The sequence below is a fragment of the Cydia pomonella genome, chromosome 19 (assembly GCF_033807575.1).
Source record: "Cydia pomonella isolate Wapato2018A chromosome 19, ilCydPomo1, whole genome shotgun sequence".
In the NCBI taxonomy this organism is placed as follows: Eukaryota; Metazoa; Arthropoda; class Insecta; order Lepidoptera; family Tortricidae; genus Cydia; species Cydia pomonella.
In genome coordinates, this window is record NC_084721.1 from 10203556 (window position 1) to 10229959 (window position 26404).

General features: G+C 37.4%; 1 protein-coding gene and 2 long non-coding RNA genes across 6 annotated transcripts in view; 1 reads left to right on the forward strand and 2 right to left on the reverse strand.

The window, feature by feature from the left end:
• The window catches only part of LOC133528402 (metastasis-associated protein MTA3), a 103492-nt gene that overhangs the window by 35431 nt on the left and 41657 nt on the right, over positions 1-26404 (reverse strand). For 2 of the 4 annotated variants that reach the window (XM_061865786.1, XM_061865784.1), the window contains exons 3-4: positions 4881-4988; positions 3447-3470 (exon numbers count right to left, since the gene is read on the reverse strand). In XM_061865786.1, the coding sequence (XP_061721770.1) occupies positions 3447-3470; positions 4881-4988 (132 nt within the window). The remainder of the gene's footprint in view (positions 1-3446; positions 3471-4880; positions 4989-26404) is intronic. The other 2 variants (XM_061865787.1, XM_061865785.1) reach the window with 1 other exon arrangement.
• LOC133528408 (uncharacterized) lies at positions 1340-13352 on the forward strand. The gene is made up of 2 exons (XR_009800990.1): positions 1340-2203; positions 13082-13352. It is a non-coding gene; the product is annotated as an uncharacterized LOC133528408 (long non-coding RNA).
• LOC133528409 (uncharacterized) lies at positions 14892-17066 on the reverse strand. The gene is made up of 2 exons (XR_009800991.1): positions 16120-17066; positions 14892-15428 (listed from the first exon to the last, which is right to left on the reverse strand). It is a non-coding gene; the product is annotated as an uncharacterized LOC133528409 (long non-coding RNA).

Sequence of the window (26404 nt, forward strand, 5' to 3'; positions counted from 1 at the left end):
ACACCGACGCGAGGAAAATCCTAACTGTAAAATATGATACAAAATCCAACCAAATCAATTGAAAATGAATGTTATTAAATATTTATCATTCCAAATCATTATTTAAAAGTCAATTCTGCCAGCCAATATAAGGAAACAACTCAAAATTTGCATTTGATTACTTTGCCACACATGTGGATAAAATGCAATAAAATAAAGAAGTTACGCGGTCAATAATTGCAGTCGCCAGAAGAAGCAGTCGATGCCTTCAAAAACGCCATTTCGGAGACTACTACTTTGGAATTGAGCAACCTCATCAGTTCTTGAGCAACCAAGAGGGCCTTTACCCTCATCTGGGAAAATAAATAAAATAGTACCTATAAATGGCATGATTCCCGCTTTTCTTTTGTATCGGAGAACGGTTCGGTATATTGCATTTTGGTATTGATGAATAAAACACAGATCGATGTCATTTCTTATGCACCCTACAACATTTTGAGTTGCCTCTCTAATGACGATGGGAAGAATGTTGGAAGAAGCTAATCAAGGGATTGGCTTTGTCAAAAGGTGTTTATATGGTAGCTTTTTTATTAATTTATTTAATATATTTTTATATATTATACTGACCAACGAAGGCCAGTGAAGGCCCTTCGTTCGAATTCGTCCGTTCAGTCTGTTCAAGGCTTTGGTCATACATATTCGAACATGTAACAGAGCGACGAACGATGGAACTCGTAGGAAACTTATATTCGGAAATACTGGTAACAAAATAAATTCGCGATACTCAGTTTTAAATGTTACATCTTATGTTCGGCTCCGAGGTAGTAGAAAAGCTGCTTTCATTTCGTTTGTAAAGCGCATATTTTTTACATGTACAGTCGACCAGCTGACGTTCTTTCCACCGCTATACAACCGGCTGACGAATTTTTAAATTCACAATAGCATCTGAACTGTCATCTGACAAAGTATCATACGGGAGGCGATGACAACTTTTTTTACGTGTTTCGGTGGCTGCCATTCCTCAACCCACCGACGGAGCGGCAGCTGTCATTCACGAGGGTTCATTATACATAGCCCTTAACCACTATACGAGTTAAACGCCCGGGAGGCGATCGGTCATGGGAATCTGTTCCTGGCTTGCAGTCTATTAAGATACCTTGCGATATTATAGCTCGGTATAATTCGTCTCTCTCACAATGTAGATTCTAGAGAGACAGCCAAATATATATTTTGGTATCGTTGGTGTGTGTTGCTTAGCTATACTATATCTGTATCTTAGGTTATATTAATATAAACTGGCTTTAATAAAGAATCGGGCTCTTATTTCTGAATATTTCCTACATTTGTCTATGACATAAAATGGAGCAGCATTTATTTACAGCAATTGCGATACCTATCAACGAGTAAGATGTGTAAAATCTAAGACAATTTTCGTGCTTAGAATTTGACAGGTAAACGAGATGGCGCTGTACAGCTCCATACATTTTGCGGTAACTCTGATTGTCAAAAGTTGACATTTGACAATTCAGTGACCGCAAAACATATGGCGCAGTACAGCGCCTTCTGTTTTCAATCTCAAACTAAGGGGCACGTTTTGCTCTTAGACGTTACCTCTCTATTACAATTAATTCTCTTTGCTATTAATGACGAAGCTCGACATAAAGTAGCAGACCAGGTATCAGTATGCTGTTATTGCATTTGTTTTGTTGCGGGCGAATAACGCGGAGGTTTACGGCGTGTTCAGTCAGATATATGAAAGGATTGTCAATGGTCGGGTTTGTTTGGCGCGGTCGGCGGCTGAGTGGTGAAGTGGTAATGTGGTAAAAGTGTAATGAGAGGGTCGGTCGACTGGGCCCTGCGTGGCGCGATGCGGCGCGGCCGGCGGGCAGCGGGGTGCGGGCGGGCGCGCGGAAGGAATGCGTCGTTTTCGCATCGGGAGAAACGAATGCGTTTTAAGCGTCGCGGGTACACAATGGCGGCGTGACGAGATCCGGTTCGCGGGCGGCGCGGGTAAGAGGGCGGGGGCTCTAATCGATAGCCAGCGAGCGACGGCCGGGCGACTGCGGCGCATAGGTGACAGCTCGGGCCCAATCAAATTACCGGCCATGGAAGAGAGTTGCAACGCTATGCCACGCACGGCGGAGGACAAGCCGCGGCGCTGCAGCGGCGCGTCCGTCGCCCGGGAACTTCGGGCCGCCCTCGCGCGCCCAGACACCTCGCTACGGTATTATTGCATGACTGTATGAGACCTTACTACCGTCACGATCACATGCTATCGGTTATAAACTCATTATAGAAATCAATTATCTCTTTAAAAAAACAATGCAGCTAACTCGGGCATCTTGTATAATACAATTGGATTCCCCATTAGTTTTCGAAACAATGTCGGAAACATAAATTTCATTAAGGATTCCTCGAATCTCACAGCCAACAGTTCCCGGCTCAAATCAGCGTTGATGTGCGGCGATAGGATGACTGCTTTTCACTAAATTGGTTAGCGGATGTCGGGCGAACGAGACGTCCACGAGTGCCTCGGTTGAGGATTGGTGTACGCGCATCTAATTATAGGTTATTCCACCCGCGTACCACACAGCAGATCCACGTACACCATTAACGACCTGTGCACGACTAGCTATACATATAAATTGTATCAACATAAGCAGCCAACAGTACATGCGAACATATCTATATACGCGATGAGCAATGTGATGTAAACCGTCACGCACAGTGAGCGCCGTTCGTCCGCCATACCTAACTTTTCTGAAGTTCGAATACAGAAATTACCGAAACCAAAAAGTATAAATAGACAGTAACTAATGACATATTTAGTTTAGCATAACATGTAGGAACATGTTATGCCAAACTAAATAAGTCATTGGTTACTGTGATGATTTGTGGTACTAGGTGAGCTCATAAACCTCCTTATGAGCTCACCTAGTACCACAAATCATAATACCATGCACTACAACGTTCTAATTAATCTACAGGACGTATACAAAAATCTACAATCCTATACTATAATCCCTCCTTAAAAAAATCGGCGACGTACTAATGTACCATGCAATAACAGCAGCAAACTTAACTTAAAATAAAAAAAATGATATTTTCTAAATATACAAGGATCGAAGCTGCCTCTCAACTAGTCAAGTAATGAGCGGTAAAGTGACCGGAGAATAAAATATTTACAGAGGAAACGTCAATCGATAATCGGTGCCATTGAAGCTTGCTTCGAACAACCGTAACGCCCTTTTAATATAATGTAGCTAATCAAGAGGCCACCGCAATTAAATCGATGACATCATAGAGTCGATGCGTCGCGAGGAAAAAAGAGCACAATTCAATCAACAGGCCGGCGGCGGCATTCGCAATACATAAATATGACGATTAAGTATTAAGAAAACAAAGAAAGAAGAATCATCAGAAGTAAGAAAAGGGGAAAAAAGTTCGAATATCAAATGTTAACTTACGTTCATTTCCGACGTCGAAGTTACCTAGAGAAAAACAGGCGGTCAAAATAGTAAAAATAAAATGTTGTGTGAAAATCACAACTCACAAGTAATAATTATGTAAGACATATTGACCTCGGACACTAGACTCCACACAATCAAAGTTATATACAGGGTGACTGGTAATTCGTCGTATTCCTTCAAGGGGGTTATTCTACAGGTTATTTGGAGTGATTTAAGTTTAGTCAACCAGGGGTCAAAAACTTATGACTTCAGATGCTTTTATTTGCAAAATTTTGATGTTTTGTACTTTTTTTATTATTTTACGTAATCAGTGATTCATTGGCTATTCGGAAAATGTTTTTTTTATTTGAAAAATACGTAGTTTAAAAAAAAACTAGTTTTAGGTCAAAAAGCGGGTATTTATTAAAAAAATCTAAAATCTTGAATAACTTGTTAACCAATGAGTTTTGACCACTGGTTGACTGGACTTAAATCACTCCAAATAAGCTGTAGAATAACCCCCTTGAAGTAATACGAAGAATTACCAGTCACCCTGTATAATAGTAAATTACGATACAAGTGCGAAAAATAGGAAATTCGCCACGAGATACGATAAAGTAAAACACGACCGAAGGGAATGTTTTAAATCGGCACGAGTAATACGAGTATCCCTATTTTATCCGCACATGTATCGTACAACGTTTTACAGTACATATGGCCCAAATTTTCGACATAGATACGTAATGTGCTAATTATCGCACTAGTGCGGTAAAGTAGCACCATATGTACTGTAAACGAATATTAAGACCATTTTCTGCAATTTAAATGTATGATCTAAATCAACGGAATAAAACAAATGCAACTCTATTCCGACTGGAAATGAGTTAAATTTCATTAGATTTAATATGTACTATAGGAAGGACCGTGAGCCTTACAAGGTTATATTTTACTTAGAACAGGTACGATGCCAAAAGCGACCTTTACGCTTTAGGCTTATATTCGATCTCCTGTACCCATAGATCACCTCCAACAGAAACCGCTTTTTGAAGCAATTACAATGACTAGCGTTCAACACAGGCGGTTATTGTAAAACATGTAATCCGTCCTTAACTTGTAGGAATCAATTGAACATGACGCCGCAAGCTCATTCATTCGTTCATTTGCGTCCTCTAATGCAGTCCCTACACTATTGTATACAAACAGCCCATGCTTTTAATTTAAATATAAACAATTCCTGAAAACACAATTTTTCTTGACATTTGTAATTTACATAAGAATAGATCAGTGTCATGCGCCAATGTGTGGTGACCGCAAGTCGCCTTATATGTGGTCCGTTTAGTAGGTAAGCGATCTGTGCTGGTAGCTTATCTGTTGGCGTAGGAGTGACGGTTTTGTATGTGTCTCGTAAGGCGGTGAAAGGGTTTAATTGTATGTTTATGGTGGCTAGCTTACCTATCGCGGGGTCTAGAACTGCTTGTGCTGCTTGTTCTTCCCCGACTGGCGTCTTTAGACATATTTTCTTGAGTTTCATTGCAACCGGTGAGTCTTCTGACTGGGCCACTGTAACAAAATATAATATTAAAATATGTCGCTTAAAGAGGTGTAATGTAACTAACTTAGTATTTACAGCTTGCAGTTCAAGCTATATTGTGGACAGAAATCTGATCTCCTTAACATAGTTGGAATTTTGCTGGTGGTTGGAGGTGCTTTTCTGTTAATGTTAAACAAAAGGTATTGTTTACTTTCTTTTATGCAGCGCACAGGACGTCGATATGCCTGATTTAGGCGGCTAAAAGTCGATTTTCCAAAAATTAACTAGATATAAATAAATAATACGCGGGGATTAGCCCAGGGTCATTATGCTAGCCTAATTATTCCTTATCGATAAGTATGAACAGCTCAGGAAGAAGTCAAAGATTGACTATCGCTCATTGCGTACTTTTCTGAGGGCCTACCGCGAACCATGTTCGACGTGTTGTCGCGGTAGGCCCTCGTTCTCGGCGCTCCTTAAGAGGCTGTCAACACCTAAAGCGCGCACACTGTCTATTTGTATCGGAGTAAATGAGATAGCACTGTCGCATGTTACTGGGCCTGGGCATGGGAATAATAAGAAAAATATTTAAATAAAAAAAGTGGATTATTAGTGTAATATTTAACTCGACCACGGTTTAGATATGTTTTGAAATTGTGATTTTAATTGCAGACCCATAAGTCAAAACAATAAAGACATAAAACCGTTTAATTGTGATTTTAAGACCAATCTTTGCAATTATTTTCTATCGAGCCGATTTCGCTCAATCGTGTATCGAGTACAGCCACGGTCTTTGAAATATAATTAATATGAACATATATATTTCTTACTTGACTAAAACAAATAGTCTTTCTTAAAAAACTGTTTAAGTAACATCAATTTCAAGGACATTGGGTGTTGACAGCCTCTTAAGTAACATGTTTTATAAACTGTATTTTTTTTTATAGGCTTTTAAAAAATATTTCAATGGATTCTAGTAATTCAGGTAAGAATAAGAAAGTATGGTATTTTCATTACCTATTATAGTTTTTGACCGTAATAAACATGACCTTGCACAAATGTATTTTTTTACAAATTTTGTTTTTAATTGTTATTTCAAAAAGGTTCCCAGTCCGTCCCAACTTTAATTTTTTCGCCATAATTAATTACCTAGTTTATATAAGTACTCAAGTTTGTAATTTAAAAAAAAAGTAGCCGGGTACCTAAGCGTGCCTTTTTGATTTAGAGAGTTTTTTCTTAAACTTTATTTAACATTGTTTTTCTTTTTAGGGTTCCTCCGTACCAAAAAGGTACAAAAGGAACCCTTATGATGCGACTCTGTCCGTCCGTCCGTCCGTCTGTCTGTCTGTCTGCCACATCGGTAATATCTCGAGAACCATTTAAGCTTACGATTTGAAATTTGAAATAGTTATGAACAACACTAACCCAGACACATTGAAAGTTTTTTATTTATTTTAATAACTATAGGAAATGCCCAATATGAAGAGGGGGCTAAATGTCAAAGTCTAGTGACTAGGTCATGTGGGGTATCATTTGAAAGAGCTCAAATTGACCATTCCAAAAATTTTATTATTTTGTAGTAGTGGGAAAAAAAATATTTCACTTATTTTCAAATTTGACTTAGTATATTTCAAAATCTGATTGAGTAGCGCTAGCGTCGCAGGCTCGATAATTATTGAGAGCCATAAAACTCATTATACTTATTATGGAATCATGTAAATGTCATCTATGGTGACATTGGTAGAGCTAATTATTAATATTATTTCAGGCTCAGCCAGCTCTTATTGCAAGGATCGACCTTTTAATTAAACAAGTTGGAATAGGTGACGCTGCGCGAGTTAATTGAGAGTCCGATAATAAAACAGGATACATGCGTATATTGTGTCTTGACTTAACTTCCTGTATGCTGTTGTCAATATTTTGTACTATGTCGTTATATAATTATTATAATTAATACTATAAATGTGACGATGTATCATCTCAAAGACTTAAATGGCAGCCAATTAAAACCTCGATTTAATTTTTAAACTAGTAGGTAAGAAAAATCGCTCCATCTAGGTTTTATTGTTAGAAAGATTCGACTTTGAGTGTTTACTTATAAGAAATACAATAAGATAAGATGAAATGTATATAATTTAAAAATACCCAAAAATTAAAACAAACATAATACGCTTAAACAGTCCTTAAATACCATAAATGAACAAACATGGTTTAGAAAAGTAAACATAAAATATTAGATCATGTAAGCAAAAATTGTAACTGCCTCTAACATTTTTTACATTAATACCTAAACTAAGTACCTAACTTAATACTGGTATATAATAATCTTAGGTATTTCGTGTTAGTAGGTCAATGTAAAGATTAGTATTAGTATCAATAACGTATGTTAATAACAACTGAATTAAACGTTTCACCTTTAAGAGGGAAGTATACCACGTGACCGTCCATACAAAAAGAGAGAACGTTTTTCCACATCTAAATATTTTCCATTCTCCATGATTTTTAGGGTTCCGTAGCCAAATGGCAAAAAACCGTCCGTCCGTCTGTCTGTCCGATTCTGTCACAGCCACTTTTTTCCGAAACTATAAAAGCTATACTGTTCAAACTTGGTAAGTAGATGTATTCTATGAACCGCATTATGATGTTTACACAAAAATAGAAAAAAAAACAATAAATTTTGGGGGTTCCCCATACTTAGAACTGAAACTCAAAAAATCTTTTTTCATCAAACCCATACGTGTGGGGTATCTATGGATAGGTCTTTAAAAATGATATTGAGGTTTCTAATATCATTTTCTTCTAAACTGAATAGTTTGCGCGAGAGACACTTCCAAAGTGGTAAAAAGTGTGTCCCCCCCCCTCGTAACTTCTAAAATAACAGAATGAAAAATCTAAAAAAAATATATGATATACATTCCCATACAAACTTCCACCGAAAATTGGTTTCAACGAGATCTAGTAAGTAGTTTTTTTTAATACGTCATAAAAATTAAAAAAAAAAAATTTTTTTCATCAAACCCATACGTGTGGGGTATATAGGGATAGGTCTTCAAAAATGATATTTAGGTTTCTAATATCATTTTTTTCGAAACTGAATAGTTTGCGCGAGAGACACTTCCAAAGTGGTAAAATGTGTGTCCAAAGTGGTAAAATGTTGAACAAGATCTAGTAAGTAGATTTTTTTTTTTTTTTTTTTTTTTTATGGTAGAGGAGGCAAACGAGCAGACGGATCACCTGATGGTAAGCGATTACCGCCGCCCATGGACACCTGCAACACCAGAGGGGTTGTAAGTGCGTTGCCGGCCTTTGAGATGGGAGTACGCTCTTTTCTTGAAGGTTTGAAGGTCGTATCGGTCCGGAAATACCGCAGGCGACAGTTCATTCCACAGTTTAGCTGTGCGAGGCAGAAAGTTCCTGGAAAAACGCACAGTTGAGGACTGCCAACCATCTACGTGGTGAGGATGGAAATGTTGTCGCGTAGGGCGATGGCGAAAAGAAGCGGCAGGGATTAATCCGAACAATTCCTCGGAGCACTCCCCGTTGTACATGCGATAGAAAATGCAGAGCGAGGCCACATCTCTACGCAGCGCCAAGGAGTCAAGCCGATCCGAAATACACTGGCAGTCGACAATTCGAGTCGCTCTTCGTTGGATGCGGTCCAGAGGGAGAAGCTGGTACTGGGGTGCCCCTGCCCATAGATGAGAACAGTATTCCATATGCGGGCGCACCTGCGCCTTATAAAGCTGTAGGCGTTGGGCCGGTGTGCCGGATTTTTTTTAATACGTCTTAAATGGTACGGAACCCTTCATGCGCGAGTCCGACTCGCACTTGGCCGCTTTTTAGTATGTTATTGGCACAATGAAAAGGTATGTTTTTAGGTTTTCCTTTTTTTTTTCAAAACTAGCAATACATTTTTTTTTAAGCAAAACCCATTAACCTAAAATATATTATGCTTAAGCGATCAGCATAAAAAACAGTGGAAAAGATTTTCTCCCGAAATGGAATTTCATAGAAAAAGTACCGTTATCTCGCTAGGATCGCAAAGCTATTCTTCCCTCTTAATATATACAATAAAAATAGGTAGTTTTTTTAGGGTTCCGTACCAGAAGGGTAAAACGGGACCTTGTCAACAATTTTCAGCTAATATTATAACCGGAACTCTATTTTCAACTCCTTCTGCTTGTAATTTTAGTTACAAATTGTTGAGCCATACACTTTCGTTAGTCGCGACACTCGTCACATCTAGTGTCAAGTCGTAGTACTAATAAATCCGCTGCTTGACGCTAGATGTCGATTGCGAAAAAAATAAGCGTTTTGGTAGGAAATCTGATGTATGGAGTGAGCACTCTATGCTTACTTATTTTTCTATGGTTTCAGTGAAGCCAATATACATGTAGGTTGAACTATCAAAGCAAATTGAGTACTTTGATAAACAGAACCCACGGCTACTCGTAACTGTATATTCATATACCTTGGCTGTTTATTTAAAAGTTACTTTCGTTAAAAATATTAGTGTGAAACATATTATTAGTCTACAAATCAGGTGGTCCCAAAGACCTAATTCACGTTTATCAGCCCCGTAAATGTGATCGATGCAACCTGTCCCAACAACCTAAACAAAAATTAATAGAATAGTAAAGCCAAAAATGAAACATCTCTTCTTCCTCGCGTTGTCCCGGCATTTGCCACGGCTCATGGGAGCCTGGGGTCCGCTTGACAACTAATCCCAAGATTTGGCGTAGGCACTAGTTTTTACGAAAGCGACTGCCATCAGACCTTTCAACCCAGAGGATAAACTAGGCCTTGTTGGGATTAGTCCGGTTTCCTCACGATGTTTTCCTTCACCGAAAAGCGACTGGTAAATATCAAATGATATTTCGTACATAAGTTCCGAAAAACTCATTGGTACGAGCCGGGGTTTGAACCCGCGACCTCAGGATTGCAAGTCGCACGCTCTTACCGCTAGGCCACCAGCGCTCCACGGCAAAAATGAAACATATAATCCGCTAATCTATATATATAAACGTAAATGTCCTGACTGACTGACTCACTTAAATCAACGCTTAGCCCAAACCGTTGGAACTAGAGCTGTTTTTTTTTACAATAGGTTGTTTTTATAACGTTAGTATCCACTAAAAAGGGGTTTTTTAACATTCATCCCATAAGGGGATGAAATGAGGGTCCAAAGTTTGTATAGGGTTCAAGTTTTATTTTAAGCTAGGAATTCGAAACTTCGTAAAACGATAAATTATTAAAATACAAGAAATCGGATTTCAGCGTTTTTATAATTTCATTCCCTAAGGTGATGAAAAAGGGATTGAAAATTTGTATAATCTCCATTTCCAAAATTTTTTTTGAGTGTGGGTCTTGAAACTCTGTACATGGGCATATTATTAAAACACAAGAAAAGTGACTTCAGCGTTTTCAAAAATTCATCCCCTAACAGGCTTAAAAAGGGTTTGAAAGTTGAAATACATTACAATTTCTTTGTTAAAAATAAAGAAAAAAAAATACTTTTTATTTTTTTTGTGTTTAAAGGCATAATAGCCGATTACAAATAAAAGTTATTTCGATGTTTTTGGTAATTCAGCCCCTAAGGGGGTTAAAAAGGGGATGAAAGTTCGTCTTGGGATTCATATTTTACAGTAAGTTAGGAACATGAAGCTTCGTAAAAAGGTAAATAAAAGGGAAAAAAACTAATTTCAGCGTTTTATTTAATTAATTCCCTAAAAGAGTTAAAAAGGGGTTGAAAGTTTGTATTCGGTTCAAATTTTATTTCAAGCGAGGAACTGTAAACTTAAAATTTTATTAAAAGAGAAGAAAAATAATTTCGGCGTTTTTGAAAATTCATCTCTCAAGGTGTATGCAGATCAAAATGTATTTCGAGTGCGGAACTTGAAACTTTGTATATTTGCATATTGTTAGAATAGGAGAAAAGTAATTTCAGCGTTTTTAAAAAAATCATCCCCTAATGTGGTGAAAAAGTGGTTAAAAATTAGTATAGAGGTGGGTAAAAAAAAGTCAAATGCGGAATTTGAAACTTTGTATGTGCGCATATTTCAGCATTTATAAAAAATAATCCCCTGAAGGAGTAATAAGTTGATTTTTTTAAGTAACGCAAAGCGGGAGCTACTATGGCCAAAAACTTGAAGTTAGCACATCAGGTTACATTTATGACGTGTACCTACAAGAAAAAAACGTACGGTTCCGTACCATTCCGCAAGAAACGGCAAAAAAATCACGTTTGTTGTATGGGAACCCCAGTTCAATATTCATTTTATTTTGTTCTTAGTATTTGGCATTATAGCAGCAACAGAAATACATTTCCTGTAAAAAATTCAACTGTAACTATAATAACGGTTCATGAGTGGAGTTTTAGTAATAAGGTTTTTGGGTACCAAACCTTAACAAGTTTTCAAAATGTATACCCTTAATTACCTAAGAATGCGTTGAAAGTTTGAATCAATGCAAAACCGCTACTGAGAGTACAAAATTAGTATTGTAATAAATATTTAAAGATAAGATTCCACGCGGACGAATTCGCGGGCAACAGCTAGTGATATATACCTCGTGTGTTCATAAGTTTTGAGACAAAATGAATACTCGAATTATATAAATGAAAAGAATTTATTTTTATGATACAGTCATAGGGTTAATAAAACAACATTGTCTTAGTAAAATAAAAATAGAATTCACTCGAAATGTCCACCTTTTTTTTTAATACAGGCTCTTAAGCGTGTGGTTTCCACTCTTCAATTGCTTCACGTACTTTTTCAATAGGGATACGCTTCGCTTCTCTCACTAATGCCCGTTTCAGGGCCTGAAGGTTTGGATGGGACTTTCGACATGCCCTTAGCTCCAATTCCGTCCACAAAGAGTAATCCAAAGGATTTAAGTCTGGGCTTGAAGAAGGCCATTCCTCAGTACTAATAAATCTGGGCAAATTTTCTTTTAGCCACTTTTGTGTAGATTTCGCTTTATGTGATGGTGCAGAATCTTGCTGGAAAATCCAATCCTTGCCAGCGAATAGAGTGGTAGATAGGGGTTTTACAACGTTCTCTAGAATGTCACTCTGATAATTTTGAGCTTTGACTTTGACACCTTGGTGACAAAAGTGGAGTGGCGTAACGCCTTCATATGAAACCCCCCCACCATACCATAACGCTAGCCGTATGATGTGTGCGTTGGATATTTCGCACGTTAGACGGAATGTCCTTTGAGCTTTTGGCATAGATTTTATCATTCTGCCTGTTAAATTTTTCCTCGACGGTAAATATCTTCTTATCCGTGAACAAAATTTTTCTAGGATCGTGCTTCTTAAGCAGCATCCGACATGGTTGGAGCCGCAATTTCCGTAGACGATCATTTAGATAATGCACTTTTCTCTTACTATACGCCTTTAATTTAAGATCATATTTAAGTATTCTATTTACCGATATACGCGAAATGCCAGTCCGAAGAGCCATCTTCTGCGTGCGGCACGGATTTCGACGAATTCGTTCTTTGATCATCTTTATGTTAGCAGGAGTCCTTACAGATCGCGGACGGCCAGTTCTTGGACGGTCGTCAATCTTTTGTGTCTCCTTGTACCTCTTTATAGTATAATATACAAAATTGCGACTAGCTCCAATACTCTTTAATTCGTTAAAAAATTCCATTGGTTTTTTCCCCGCCTTATACAATGAAATTACAGTACAGCGCAATTGTTTCTTCGCCGCCATTTTGACAAACAATGACAACAAAAAGAAAAAAAAATATTTTTTCTTAATTAAAACGTTCCAATTTCAAATTCTGAAACAGCCACGGCAAGCTACCAGTACCTTTTTGTTTAAAATTTAAGGTTTGAAATGCGTCTCAAAACTTATGAACACACGAGGTATATTCCAAATTTTTCTTAGACCCGTACCTAAAGCCTTGATCGACAATAGAAAGAATCCCGCAAATTTGGCTGATGTAACCTGTCCCAACAGCTAAACAAAAATACAATAGAAAGAATAGTTTCCAAGAAAACTAAGTTTAATAAAAGCTTGTAATAAAGGAGTAAGCAGCAAGTTCCCTTTTCGAGCCCACGTGTATGTGCTTAACCTAGTAAATGATAGAGCTAAATCGAATAAAAATGTAGCAGGAGGTGTCTGCGACCTTGACGGCAGCGCCGCCGCCGGTCACAGGGGACTCGGCCGCGGCCGGGGGCGCCGGGCGCGCTTGAGGAGTCCGGGTGGGGCCACACTGCGAACCACGTGTACGATTAGGTACCACAACCTTTGTTGCTAGCTTCGTGTTGCCTTATGAACTTCCGTGAATATGACATAATAATGAGTAATGACACTATTTAGAGTTGTTTTGTAAAATGGGTTATATTTATTCTGAATAAATGATTTATTTATTTTTTATTTTGGTATATTGTTTTTTTTTTTATGCTGATGTTATCTAACGCTCGACAAGGTAAGGAAAGCAATTATCCATAATACACGTTCCTAATGTTCCTATGTTTACCGTTAATTTGTCAAGTATGTGAACTAACCATAAAAGCGATTCTTTAAAGAGCCCCAACTCCAAGGGATTAATTACATTGTTTTGTTTACAGAGTTTATAAATTATAATGCCAGCAGCGGCTTCGTCAACCAGAAGGCTTATGATATGACATGAATGCATTGTCATGATAGACCGCGGCCAGGAGCATATTTCGTTAGTCATCGCCTCCCGGCTGATACTTTGTCAGATGATGGTTTAGATGCTGTTTTAAATAAAATAAAAATCGTCAGCAGGGTGTATCGCGGTGGAAAGACCGTCAGCTGTAAAATGAACATGTAAAAAATACGCACCTTACCACTTTATGTACGCAAAGTATGCGTAATGTGTAAATTGCGTAATCCGTTTACGGCGTTTCATGCGTTTCACCTGATGAAATGCTACATGCAAAGCACAAATTTATATAGAGATACTACACATCAGACGGACAACTTCTGTACTAAGGATTTAGCCAATAAGAAGCATCGACTTTAGAAAGTGACAGCCACTTTTTTTTTAATTGAAGGATTAAATTGTAGGCAAAGGCGTGCATATTCCGCCATGTTATAATGGTTCATTGCTTTTTTTTAGGTTGATTTGAAGAAAAGAAAACAGGTGCTATTACTTAGATAATGATTTATTTTTTGATTTTTTCTTACATTTATTGAATGCTTTCTTCTTGCACGTTTGTTAAAAGTACTAACATTTATTCGTAAAATATTCCTTGCCATTTAAAATTTTGTTGATGTTCGTGCACCAATTGTATATTGAAAAACGGATAGTAATGACCACTTTGCCAGGAATAATTCAGCTACAAGCTTTTTGTGTAAACACCACTTTATAAACTTGAACGAATACCTGTCAAGGACCAGTTTTCTTATTTTTTGACTCGTGTAATTTGGATGTGGTTCCTTGTCCAGTCACACCCATAATCTTTTATTAGCAATTTTGTATTCCCTATGATTAATCGAAGGCTTTCGATATGGTCTCCTATGACTTACGCTAAGTCATCTATATATTTAAATTTAAGTAGATATTAATCTATATCAGTCTATTATATGTATCGCCGACTAGGTCGATTTGTGTAAGATTATCTTATAATAAATATTTATTTTTCCAATATACTCGGAAATGTTCACCTTATTGTAGCAAAACTAGAACGGGAAATTCTTCGTCATGGTCAAACACAAATTAAAAAAATTCAAACCATTATTGTCGTGTTTTAGCGGACGGGAAAGTTATTACTGTATTGTTTTTTACTTTTTTAAAACATGTATCCAATAAGAAAAACGCATACAACCAATTAATATAGCTGCGGGCCGCGTCTACACGACCCGGTCAGCATCATTTCAAGCTATAGGATAGAGTCGTGTAAGACCAATGTGTATGATCGTGTGAATACTGCTTAATAAAATCAAAGACTATATAACTTTTATATTTTTTTAAGGATCTCATGCGTGCAAATACAGCTTATATTGAACAATTATATTGAATGAGCGAATATTGAATGGTACTGAATGGCAGAATAGTTGTGCCTTTAACTTTTAAAAAATAATTAAAGAGGGAAATTGATTTTGACGTTTTTGATGTGAAGGTTTGATTTGAGTTTTTTTGGTTCATGTTTAAATTATGATTATTTTACCTGATTTCCTCACATGTTTGGAGAAAAGCAGTATATAGGCCTCGGCAGGAACAGCAATTCGTGGATTCGTCTTCTTTGTCGGACGACGCGTAGCGGAGCGCGAATCGAAACTCATCCACGAATTGCCATTTCCCGGCCTCTGCAATAATGTACTATTTATTTTTCTATTCGTGGACTTTAATGGTTGTATTAACAATGAAGACTTCGAATACCAAACTATACGCGCAAATAGCTACTACTGGCTTTTCACTATGGGCTTCCCGACTCAATTATAATGGCATCATTATGAAACGCTTTAGTGAACTATAATAAATTTTTCCTACTCCTCTACTGTTATCTGTCATTTATGCATTTATTAACACGAATATAAGAACATACATAAAAGATTTCAAGAAAAGTCTATATTGTCTATTCCTCATAAAAGCTCTTGTGCTTTTATACGCTATAACGTTACTGCGATTAATGGCTACCAACCTAACAAAACCAAAACGAATACGGTTTTAAACTAAGTCCATTGATGCCAACTTACAAAATATTCATTTGGTTGCATAGTAAAAATAATTACTTCATAAGTCAGAAACACGCATGTGACACCCGTAATATAGCAACACCCATAGACTACGAAGACCGCTTAGCGTTGCTTGTTAGTCTCCGTAGGCTACGGTGGCCAAAATTGAGAAAAAACTGTCCAAAAAATTAATTTAGCAAGTAGCAAGTACCAGGGCCTCATAAGTTACGAAGAGGTGTCGCCGACCGGCCGGCCGCTCAAGGTATGCTCGTGCGTCTTGGCTATATACTTTTGCTGTAATTTGTTTACCTAAATTAAGATTTATTTTTGTTGACTCGTAGGAAAAATATTGTATGCAACGTTGTATAAGTAGGTCAAAAAATTCTCGTGGCGTATTCCTTTACAATGTTCGCCTACGCCTTCGGCTCCGGCTCAAATTGTAACTCACGCCACTCGCCTTTTTTGACCCTTCTTATACAACTGATGCATAAAATACTATAACGCGGTCAAGAGGACAAAAAAGACATCAACGAGATTCATTTTAATGAAAAATAATCTCGTTGATGTAGTTTGTTCTAGCCTTCTATCTACTGATATACTAACCTAATTTTGTTTAATTACTTAGGTTTTATAGTAGAAAACGTTTTATTTTAGTCGACTCAAAAAATATTGTATACAATAGTGATATAATCAAATCAAGCTTTTCAATCTTGTATTTTACTCAGGCCACTCAGAAAGCTTACTTAAAGCTTAACTTAAGCACAAATAAAAAGCTGGAGAGCTTATATCACGACACGATTGTATAAAATACTATTATTAGTGTAAGACTTGTCGATTGAACCGAGTAGGTTGCATTGTACCCTCAGCCAATGCCGGTCTGTACAGTGATCCGCTCCGTAGGTCGCTACACTGTATATATTCAACATGCCATATTATGTCACGGTTATGGAGATAGCGACATATATCACGATCTCTATCATCAAGACGTAACGTGGTGCAATGTCTGTTGGCTTTGACGATTGATGGTGACTAATGTTGGGTCCTAGTGCTTACATACAGTATATAATACCTATCTTAAAGTGGGTTGCAATATTTGTCGTCACTCGCCAGTATTGGTAGCAGTTAGCAGCTAAGTTATTACTTTATTAGTCAATTGGGTACTTGACACATGTTGAATATTATAACAAAATCTAGTTAAATGGGTAGAAAATGAGCCATCCATTATAAAAAAGATGGAATTTAAAAAATGATATTGAAACTATAAAAAAATACAAGGCTCTAAACCCTCAAAAAACAATTTTTTTTTTTCATTCAAAAATAGAACAAGAAATGGTACCATTCGATTCCTTACATTTTATTGAAAAATTAATTGTATATCAATTTGTTAGAGGCGTTTCAATCGTCGAGTGCGAGCGTCAGACTTTAACTCTCATTTCTGACTTTTGTGTTGCTTAAATGCCATGAGTCCCATATACAGGATGATTCAGGAGACGTGAGCAGGATCAAGCCTGCATATTCAGTAAATTATCAGCAACTGTTTCGTACCAGTAATTGTGAGATTAACGTTAATTTAATTGTTACTGTTAAAAAAAAGCGGCCAAGTGCGAGTCGGACTCGCGCATGAAGGGTTCCGTACCATTTAAGACGTATTAAAAAAAATCTACTTAAGTACTAGATCTTGTTCAACATTTTACCACTTTGGACACACATTTTATTTATTTATTTATTTAATCTTTATTGCACATAAGAAAACACACTGTACAATAGGCGAACTTAATGCCGTAAGGCATTCTCTACCAGTCAACCTGTAGGCAAAGCAGATAAGTTGTAGGCGGTGCAAAAACATAGGTATAGGTGATACAATTGATACATGTACGAACACAATACATTCATAAAAAATACATATACATAAACATACATATATATTAATAATATTGATACAAATACATATACTTACATTGAACTTACAAAGCAGAAACATTAAGATTTTCCAGTACTGCCAGCAAAGTGCTCACTTAAGGATTTTTTAAAAGCAAACCTGTTCGGACACTGTCTAATTTTGACAGGGAGACTATTCCAAAGGCGAGCTGCCTGAATAGAGAAAGAATCGGACATGTAACCAGTTCGGTGAGATGGTATAGACAGAGATAAATTGCCAGAAGAGCGAAGCTGACGGACACGAGAGACACCATAGTAGTGGAAGAAAGATTTTAGATATTCGGGGGACTGAGGGTCGTTAAGAACAGAAAAGAGGGTGCAGAGCATGCGAATGTTGCGCCGAATACGAATGGGAAACCAGCCAAGTTTTGAGCGGAATGAGGAGACATGATCGTATTTGCGGAGACAGAAAACAAAACGGATACAATTATTCATTAAACGATCTAATTTGTCCAAGAGCTCCTCATTTAAGTCCGGATAACACACATCGCCATAGTCGATTATTGGTAGGATTAAAGTTTGTACTAATAATATTTTGGTTTTAATAGGTAAAAAGTGTTTAAGTCTGTTGAGAGCATGAAGAGAACCAGTAACTTTGCGGCTTATTTCAGCTATCTGTGTCCTCCAGCTCAGGGTATTATCGATATAGACACCCAAGTCTTTTACACTTTGGCTGTAGGGAATAGGCGTGCCACTAAAGTATACAGGAGGTATAAATTCGAGTTTAAGGAGCTGTCGGGCGCCGCCTATGACAATGGCCTGACACTTGGAGGGGTTAACGAATAGACCGAACTTCTGAGACCAATGTTGGATGTGTATAAGATCCAGATTTAACTTACCAATGGTGGCAGTAAGGTCAGCAATGTTACACCGGTCATAGAGTTGCAGGTCGTCGGCGTAGAGATGGTACGAGCAGCGAAGGTCCGGAGTTATAAAATTGACAAAGATAGAAAACAATAGGGGTGAAAGAATACCTCCTTGTGGTACACCAGTGGCTAAGTCACACCATTCGGACAAAGTGCGGTCGACACGTACAGCTTGCTGACGTCCACAAAGATACGCCGAGAACCAATTTAAGGCACAAGGCGACACGTTGAGGTGCTCAAGTAGGGCAAGGAGAATTTCATGGTCGACAGTATTGAAGGCGTTTGAGAAGTCAACGAGGATAAGTACTGTGACCATTTGGTTCTCCATACCCCGCCTGATGTCCTCGGTCACTTTGAGCAGCGCGGTACAGGTGCTATGTCCCGGTCGAAAACCAGACTGAAAGGGGCTTAGAAGTTTGTTTGAGAGAATAAACCTTGACAGCTGTTTATGAGCCACCGCTTCAGCGATCTTCGATAGAAAAGGGAGTATAGAAATAGGTCGGAACTTTTACCACTTTGGAAGTGTCTCTCGCGCAAACTATTCAGTTTCGAAAAAAATGATATTAGGAACCTAAATATCATTTTTGAAGACCTATCCATAGATACCCCACATGTATGGGTTTGATGAAAAAAATTTTTTTTTAATTTTATGACGTATTAAAAAAAAAACTACTCACTAGATCTCGTTCAAACCAATTTTCGGTGGAAGTTTGCATGGTAATGTATATCATATATTTTTTTTAGATTTTTCATTCTGTTATTTTAGAAGTTACAGGGGGGGGGGGGGGGGGACACACATTTTTTCACTTTGGAAGTGTCTCTCGCGCAAACTATTCAGTTTAGAAAAAAATGATATTAGAAACCTAAATATCATTTTTGAAGACCTATCCCTATATACCCCACACGTATGGGTTTGATGAAAAAAATTTTTTTTTTTAATTTTTATGACGTATTAAAAAAAAACTACTTACTAGATCTCGTTGAACCCAATTTTCGGTGGAAGTTTGTATGGGAATGAATGTATATCATATATTTTTTTTAGATTTTTCATTCTGTTATTTTAGAAGTTACGGGGGGGGGGGGGGGACACACTTTTTACCACTTTGGAAGTGTCTCTCGCGCAAACTATTCAGTTTAGAAGAAAATGATATTAGAAACCTCAATATCATTTTTAAAGACCTATCCATAGATACCCCACACGTATGGGTTTGATTAAAAAAGATTTTTTGAGTTTCAGTTCTAAGTATGGGGAACCCCCAAATTTATTGTTTTTTTTTCTATTTTTGTGTAAACATCATAATGCGGTTCATAGAATACATCTACTTACCAAGTTTGAACAGTATAGCTTTTATAGTTTCGGAAAAAAGTGGCTGTGACAGAATCGGACAGACAGACGGACATGACGAATCTATAAGGGTTCCGTTTTTTACCATTTGGCTACGGAACCCTAAAAAAGAGTTTTATTTTATTTACGATATTTATTATACATTTGATCCTCAGGAAAATCAAGGTCGTTTGACATTATTTACAAAAAACTGTCAAGTAGCCAAGTATTTTGGTTGAAAAAGTGTCAATCAATCGTTTTTATGATGTGGGTGAGGTTATATTTTTATTGACTTTGAAAAAGGAAACGGAGGAAGTTTTTGATACGGAAAAAATAAACTATAGTCGGATTTAAAGTTTTTCCAATGTTTTGCTGGTTTGCCGAATGCCGGTAAGTAGTGTTAATTATATGGATGTCATGAACAGGTTGCTCTTTAGCGATAACACCGCCTGTTGTGATTAGTGATAGATAGTGATTTATACTTATTATTTATAGTACATGAAAACAATCCTTAAGTTGTATTATGTCAAAAGACGGCTAGGCTTCCGTCTGTTAGTTTAGAAATTCGGAGAGCGGCGTGAAGAGAACTAAGCCAGTAGGCCAGTAGTAGAGAGAGAAAGTATAATATGATAATAGTAGAAAGAGAAGAGTCATAGAATGTATTGGTTTCCATACATTCCACTACTCTTCTCTTTCCGCACAGTCTATTATAGTACTACCTAAAGTCAATAAAACCTTTTGAATCTTTCAGTAATTTTTATTTTTATTCTTCCTGGAGCGAGTTTTGTATAGGTGGTATAGAGCAGAGAATCTACGCGTAACGGAGTGATGCAGTTAGGTCTTTACGCTTACTGAAGCGCATCATGTTCATATTAACTATGCGCTTTGATCTATACTACAGTGATCAATGTCACGTGTCATCGCGGTGACAACACTGATAACTTAACCACATCATTGTGTCTGCAACATCGTATGAACCTTTGATGAATACATGAGTTATATAACGTCACATTCTTTCCGTTCCAGGTGGTTCTTGGTTCTCAGCAGGACCACGATATATTCCTGTTGAAGAATGGGGGAATTTCACGCATGAGTTTTGCGAAAATGTACATAAACGTCTCCGCTTGATGGATTTTAACAAGATATTGTGATTGTTGTAGTGACATAATACGTAATGTTGTTGTTTATGTCAACAGTAGGGTAATACATTGGTTTTAAATTGCATGTTTGAACGGTAACGATAGGTTTAACGCTGTGAGCGGCTAGGGTTGGTCTCCTCATTAATGTAGCACGGGGTTGTTTGTGCTGAGCTGCGAGTGATGCACTAAGGCTGTCGCTAGTGTGTCATGTGTCTCGGTTAGCGGGCAGGTGGCAGGTGCAAGCCTGCACGCTGCGCTGTGCGGAGGCTGCGGCCCCGCCGCCGACCTATTCCCCTCCCCTATCCGCGCACGCCATCTTAACAAATCGATAGTATATGACTGTTCTCCACTTCGCGGGTGCTACTTTCGGGCGCGGACTGGATGACCCCTTGATTTACCATAAAGTATTTAAATAAATTATGTCAGCCATTTCAACAGAACTACGGTATAAGCGTAAAATTCATTGGCCCATTATCAGTGCGGACAACAAAGATGAAACAACACAAGTACAACAAGTTTCATAAGTAGAATAGAAACGTTTACTTCTTAAGATCTAAGAATCGAACATAAATAATAGTCTATTGATACGTTTGATACTTAAGTACGTGACTCACAATTTTCTTTTCGCATTTACAATGATGGCCGGTTGCCAAAACAAAGAATTGTCTTATCGAAATAGAAACTGTATCTGGAAGGATACTTTTCTCTTTAAAAGCTGCACAATGGAATGTGATTGAACGTTTTCATCAGCAAACAGAATTAATTCAATGAGAAGGTAATCCCAACAGTCCTATATCCCGACCGGGAACGGGAGGAAAACCGCACCCCGGTCCCGCCATCTCCACTTAAATATTCACGCCCTCTAATGACACAACATCGGGCCGCTTTAACAAGGTTCTAGGTAGACGACACGCACGCGACAGACCAGACTCTATCACGACCGGTTAAGGACACAGGAAATGTGCTAAGGTAATGGGTTTTTCTGAAAGTGATTGTTTTAGAGATATTCTTTGTGTGTAGCCCTTGTTTAGAGATGTTACTAAACGCACTATTTGTATTAATGGGCTTTTAGTATAAACATTTAACTTTCTCAACACAAGCCTTATTGAGCTTACTGTGGGACTTGGTCAATTTGTGTAATAATGTCCTATAATATTTATTTTATATTTATTTATTTTTATTCATTTATTTAAAAATTGTATCAGTAAGTTAGCGAACAAAGGAGACAAAAAACGCGTTTTAGCAGTGAGCTTCAAACGTGTATAACCAACATTACAATTTGAGTGAGCGCAACACCGGCTAGCAAGTTGATGACCCATGCGAAGACGCTGCTCAGACTTCCTGAAATAATACTCAACAGATTTAATTGGTGTTTCATTCTGATACCCAAGTGACCTACTCCTGAAACTAGCAAAGATTTTATCTATAAATGAGCAGAAAACACGAGTCTTATCACTAATTTACATATAAGGGCGTTACTGTTTCAAGTGCAGCATGTTTGTTAGAGTTATGCCAAGCTAAATTGGCAGCGATTTTGATAGCCTAGACTGTGCAAGTGTTATTTAAACGGCCATAATTTCATAGACGTTTGACGTTTAATATAAAACTTGCACAGTCTGGGCTATCAAAATTAGCTTGGTATAACTCTAATAACTCTTTGAATTTATGTATGTAAAGTAATAAGCAATGAAATAATTAACACAGGCATTGATATGGTTTGCCACTAATCGAAGGTACAGTGGACACACTTTTTTGTACCATTCGTTTAGTGGTTTAGTCTTTAGTCTAGAACGCCGACAGCGTCGCGTCGTCATTACGATTATAAGAACCGGTTTTACGCACGATACGAGCTGTATCAAGCGAACGAGGGAACCCGCCGGCTTTAGTCGACAATTAATGCGTAAAAGATATGATAAGCTGTCGTTTATTGCCAAAATACATTTGAATATATTGATTTTTTTTTTCTTTTTTTTTTTAATACTACGTCGGTGGCAAACAAGCGTACGGCCCGCCTGATGGTAAGCAGCCTCCGTAGCCTATGTTCGCCTGCAACTCCAGAGGAGGATTACGACATTAGTAACAAAAACCCGAGTGTAATAGTACATTACTATAGAGGACGGGAAACGAAGGCCAAGGCCCAGTAGATATAGACGGCCGAGCGTAGCGAGACGGATAGGGAGACGCGGCCGGCAACCCCGTTTCCCGCCGAGATTTGTATAGTGCTTTTCTCAAACTTGCAATGAAATAATAATAAAAAATAGGATGATGATGATGATTGTTTCATGTCCTAATGTGATAGGTTCAGTGCGTGGGGTATTGAAGGGGAACAAAAATGTAATTATTTTGTCGCTACCACGCACGCCATTACGCTTTTTTCTTTTCTTTTTTTTTCTTTTTTGTGTTTTTTGTTGTTACCGAAAGGGGAACGAAAATTTGATTATTTTTACGCTACGACGCACGGTTTAGGAGATACAGCCATATAAAGATTTCTGCATAACTGAAAAAAATAAAACTTTTTGGGGCTGTATCTCCTAAACAATGCGTCTTAGCGCAAAAATAATAAAAAAAATTGTTCCCCTTTGAATTCCTGAAATAATATTTAACAAACACAAAAACGAAAAAAAAATTAAAAAAAGCATACTGGCAGAATTTTGCTTATAGATTTTTTATAGTTGAATGCCAAGAGGTAGCATTATTTGACGTTAAAAAACAAAAGAAGGTTGCCTTATAGGCCTAGGTGTGTAAGGCTGTATGAAATTCCTTTACATATCATCATCACTCGTCGCACCTGATATGTAGTATTTCCGGACCTAATTTGTAGTAAGTCATGTCAACATTTCATTACAAGTTTGAGAAAAATACTTTACGAATAAGACACCTTCTCCTTCTCCCAGTCACCAGTTACGTATATGTCTTAAGTATCCGCTTAGAAAAAGCCACTAATCTCAATAAATAAACAAAAGTATGTATACGAAAAACTATACCTACGTTTATATTATCACAACAAAGATTGAGGTTGAGTAAACAAGTCAACAACAGGAGAGCACTCGTGGTGTCATGCTTAAAAACTCTACTTCAAGTTGAGTAATGAAAATATTGACTGAACTTCCCATCTCATGTGTCCGCGACCTTACCCAACTGTTTGTTTCTAAAGTAGTTTCTACACAATCTTAACTACAGATAGACACTAGAACTAAGATATGCCCACCAGTCGGAATGTTCTCCTTTGGATCCCGTTACAAATCTAACTACATAAAAATATTTGAGTGTAAATGTACTCTCGTATCGTCTTAAACTATCTTTGTAATGATACCACTATGGAAGGGATTCGCATTTTCGGGCGGCGAGCTTAGATCTGCATTTAGTACACCTGTGGTAAAAGGAAAAGTTGTTATTTACTGAAATTGACAAGCATTTTGAACTTTCCATCATCACGTTGCTACAATTGCGGGCTGAATTGCATTCCGGGCGGGGTGGAGCATGTCCGTTCTGTATGAAATAGTACTACTTAACTACTTATTCTGTGATAAGAGCAGATAACAAAAATTCGATTTTCAAGGTTTGCGGTAGGCCCTCACAGTTAGGGTAGTCCTACTAGGTGTCTTTGTTGACTGCTGACAATACATCCCTTACTCCCGCTGTCCTACCAGAACTCTTAGAGATTTTCTAGATTTTGTCACTGGCAATGACGACAATAACGTAAATTCGAATGTAGCGTGTCATGTGTAGTGCTCCTTATGTGCTACAGCGGGCACCTGCAGAGCCTCAAACCGATCGACCTTGGAGTTAAAACACAATGACTGCCTCAACAGACAGCATCTTTTCCGGATTGTAATTATAACACTCGAGATAAAACTTTGAAACATTCCCTCACGTTTTGGATAATAATATATATAGAGCTCTGCAATTATCTTAATACTTAAAAAAGGCAGTTAACCTACGTAAATTAATTATTAATTTGACAGAATAAGGTTAAATATTAATATGACCCAGTCATCGAGAGTATCGAGACGATCATAGCGAGACTAAACTTGACGGGGTTATTTATTTCAATCAATGTTTTTCAATGTTTCTTTTTTATACACCGTGTTTTTTTTATTTCCGTTAATTTCAAGGGTGCATTCCTGAGCTTAAATTAAGCAACTTTTTAAAAGACACGGGAATTCTAATTAACTCCATTTCGGAGATAATCAAGAATTTCTTTTTTTCTTATTAGGCCCTTACAAGCGTATACACTTGCTTTAGGGCCTATTTAAATATTTATTAGTGTTTAGTACGAGTTCATACATTTGCTACTAAACGTAAGTACTATCTCGGACGATCGATGTTCGAAATGACATTGATATGTTACAGTTTTCAATTGTTTGGTTGAATTAAACAACGCTATATACAACATTTAATTACTTTTTATAAAATAAACAAATATTAAAAAAATAAACATTTTTAAATTAACTATGCCATTTAGTTAGTCAGCCAGCGGAGTTAACGGAATTCAATAAAAACGCGGTGTATAGCCTACATTCTGTCCCACTGCTGGGCAAAGGCCTCCCCGGTCTAACCTGTCTTCCGCTACTCATCAAGGCTTTGTGAATGATGTGCATCAATGATATAGTCTATTTTTCTCATAGATAACATGAAAAGCAGTATGTGTCACAGCATAATTATTTTCATATTAGGTGTTAACATTTAAATCCCTTACTATGTTTAGGATTCGGATTCATTTAATTCTTTGGTCCCTTGTGATTGTGATTCAATCTGCTAATGTAGGTGGGCAGCAAGAAAACGATGCACACGTAAACAAGCTGCAGAGAGAAGTGACCAGAATTATGGCTGTATTTTCAGCACCATTGGCTGCTCGGTAGCACCTCGCTAAGTCGCTACGGATGTTTTCTTCACCCGCCTTTTTCCGCCGATTAATGACTGAACCGACATACCACTGTAAAAAGTTTTTCATAAATTGTATACATATTTTTATCTTCTTCGTTGATACAACGCACAAGAATCAATTTTCAAAGATTTAATAGTACTCATTAATCAATAGTCCCTAATCTTCAGGGGGTGTTTCCTAGGATGTACATATGACATTTAATCATTAAAGCCTATCACAGATGGAGCGACAATATACTAAAAGATATCTTATAGCAAGGGATCTTACGATATATTGTACAGTCAGCATCAATAGTAGCGGATGACTTTTCTAAATATAGATAAATCTCTAAAATTTACATTCAAAAGTATATCTTTTACAGTCTTCATTGTTCTACATATAGAACTATCACTTTTTGTTAAACTATTACAGAATGGTAGATACTTTTGAGACCTTGTTCGATCCGCTACTTTTGATGCTGACTGTACGTACCATTTGACAGAATCCGCACACGATGATATCTTACGATATCATATTACGATATATTTTGGTATATTTCGTCTCTCTCACAATGTAGGTGCTGCACAGACAGCGATATATACTTTGGTATCGTTGGCATGTGTGATGCTGGTGCGGCGGTATATTAATATATA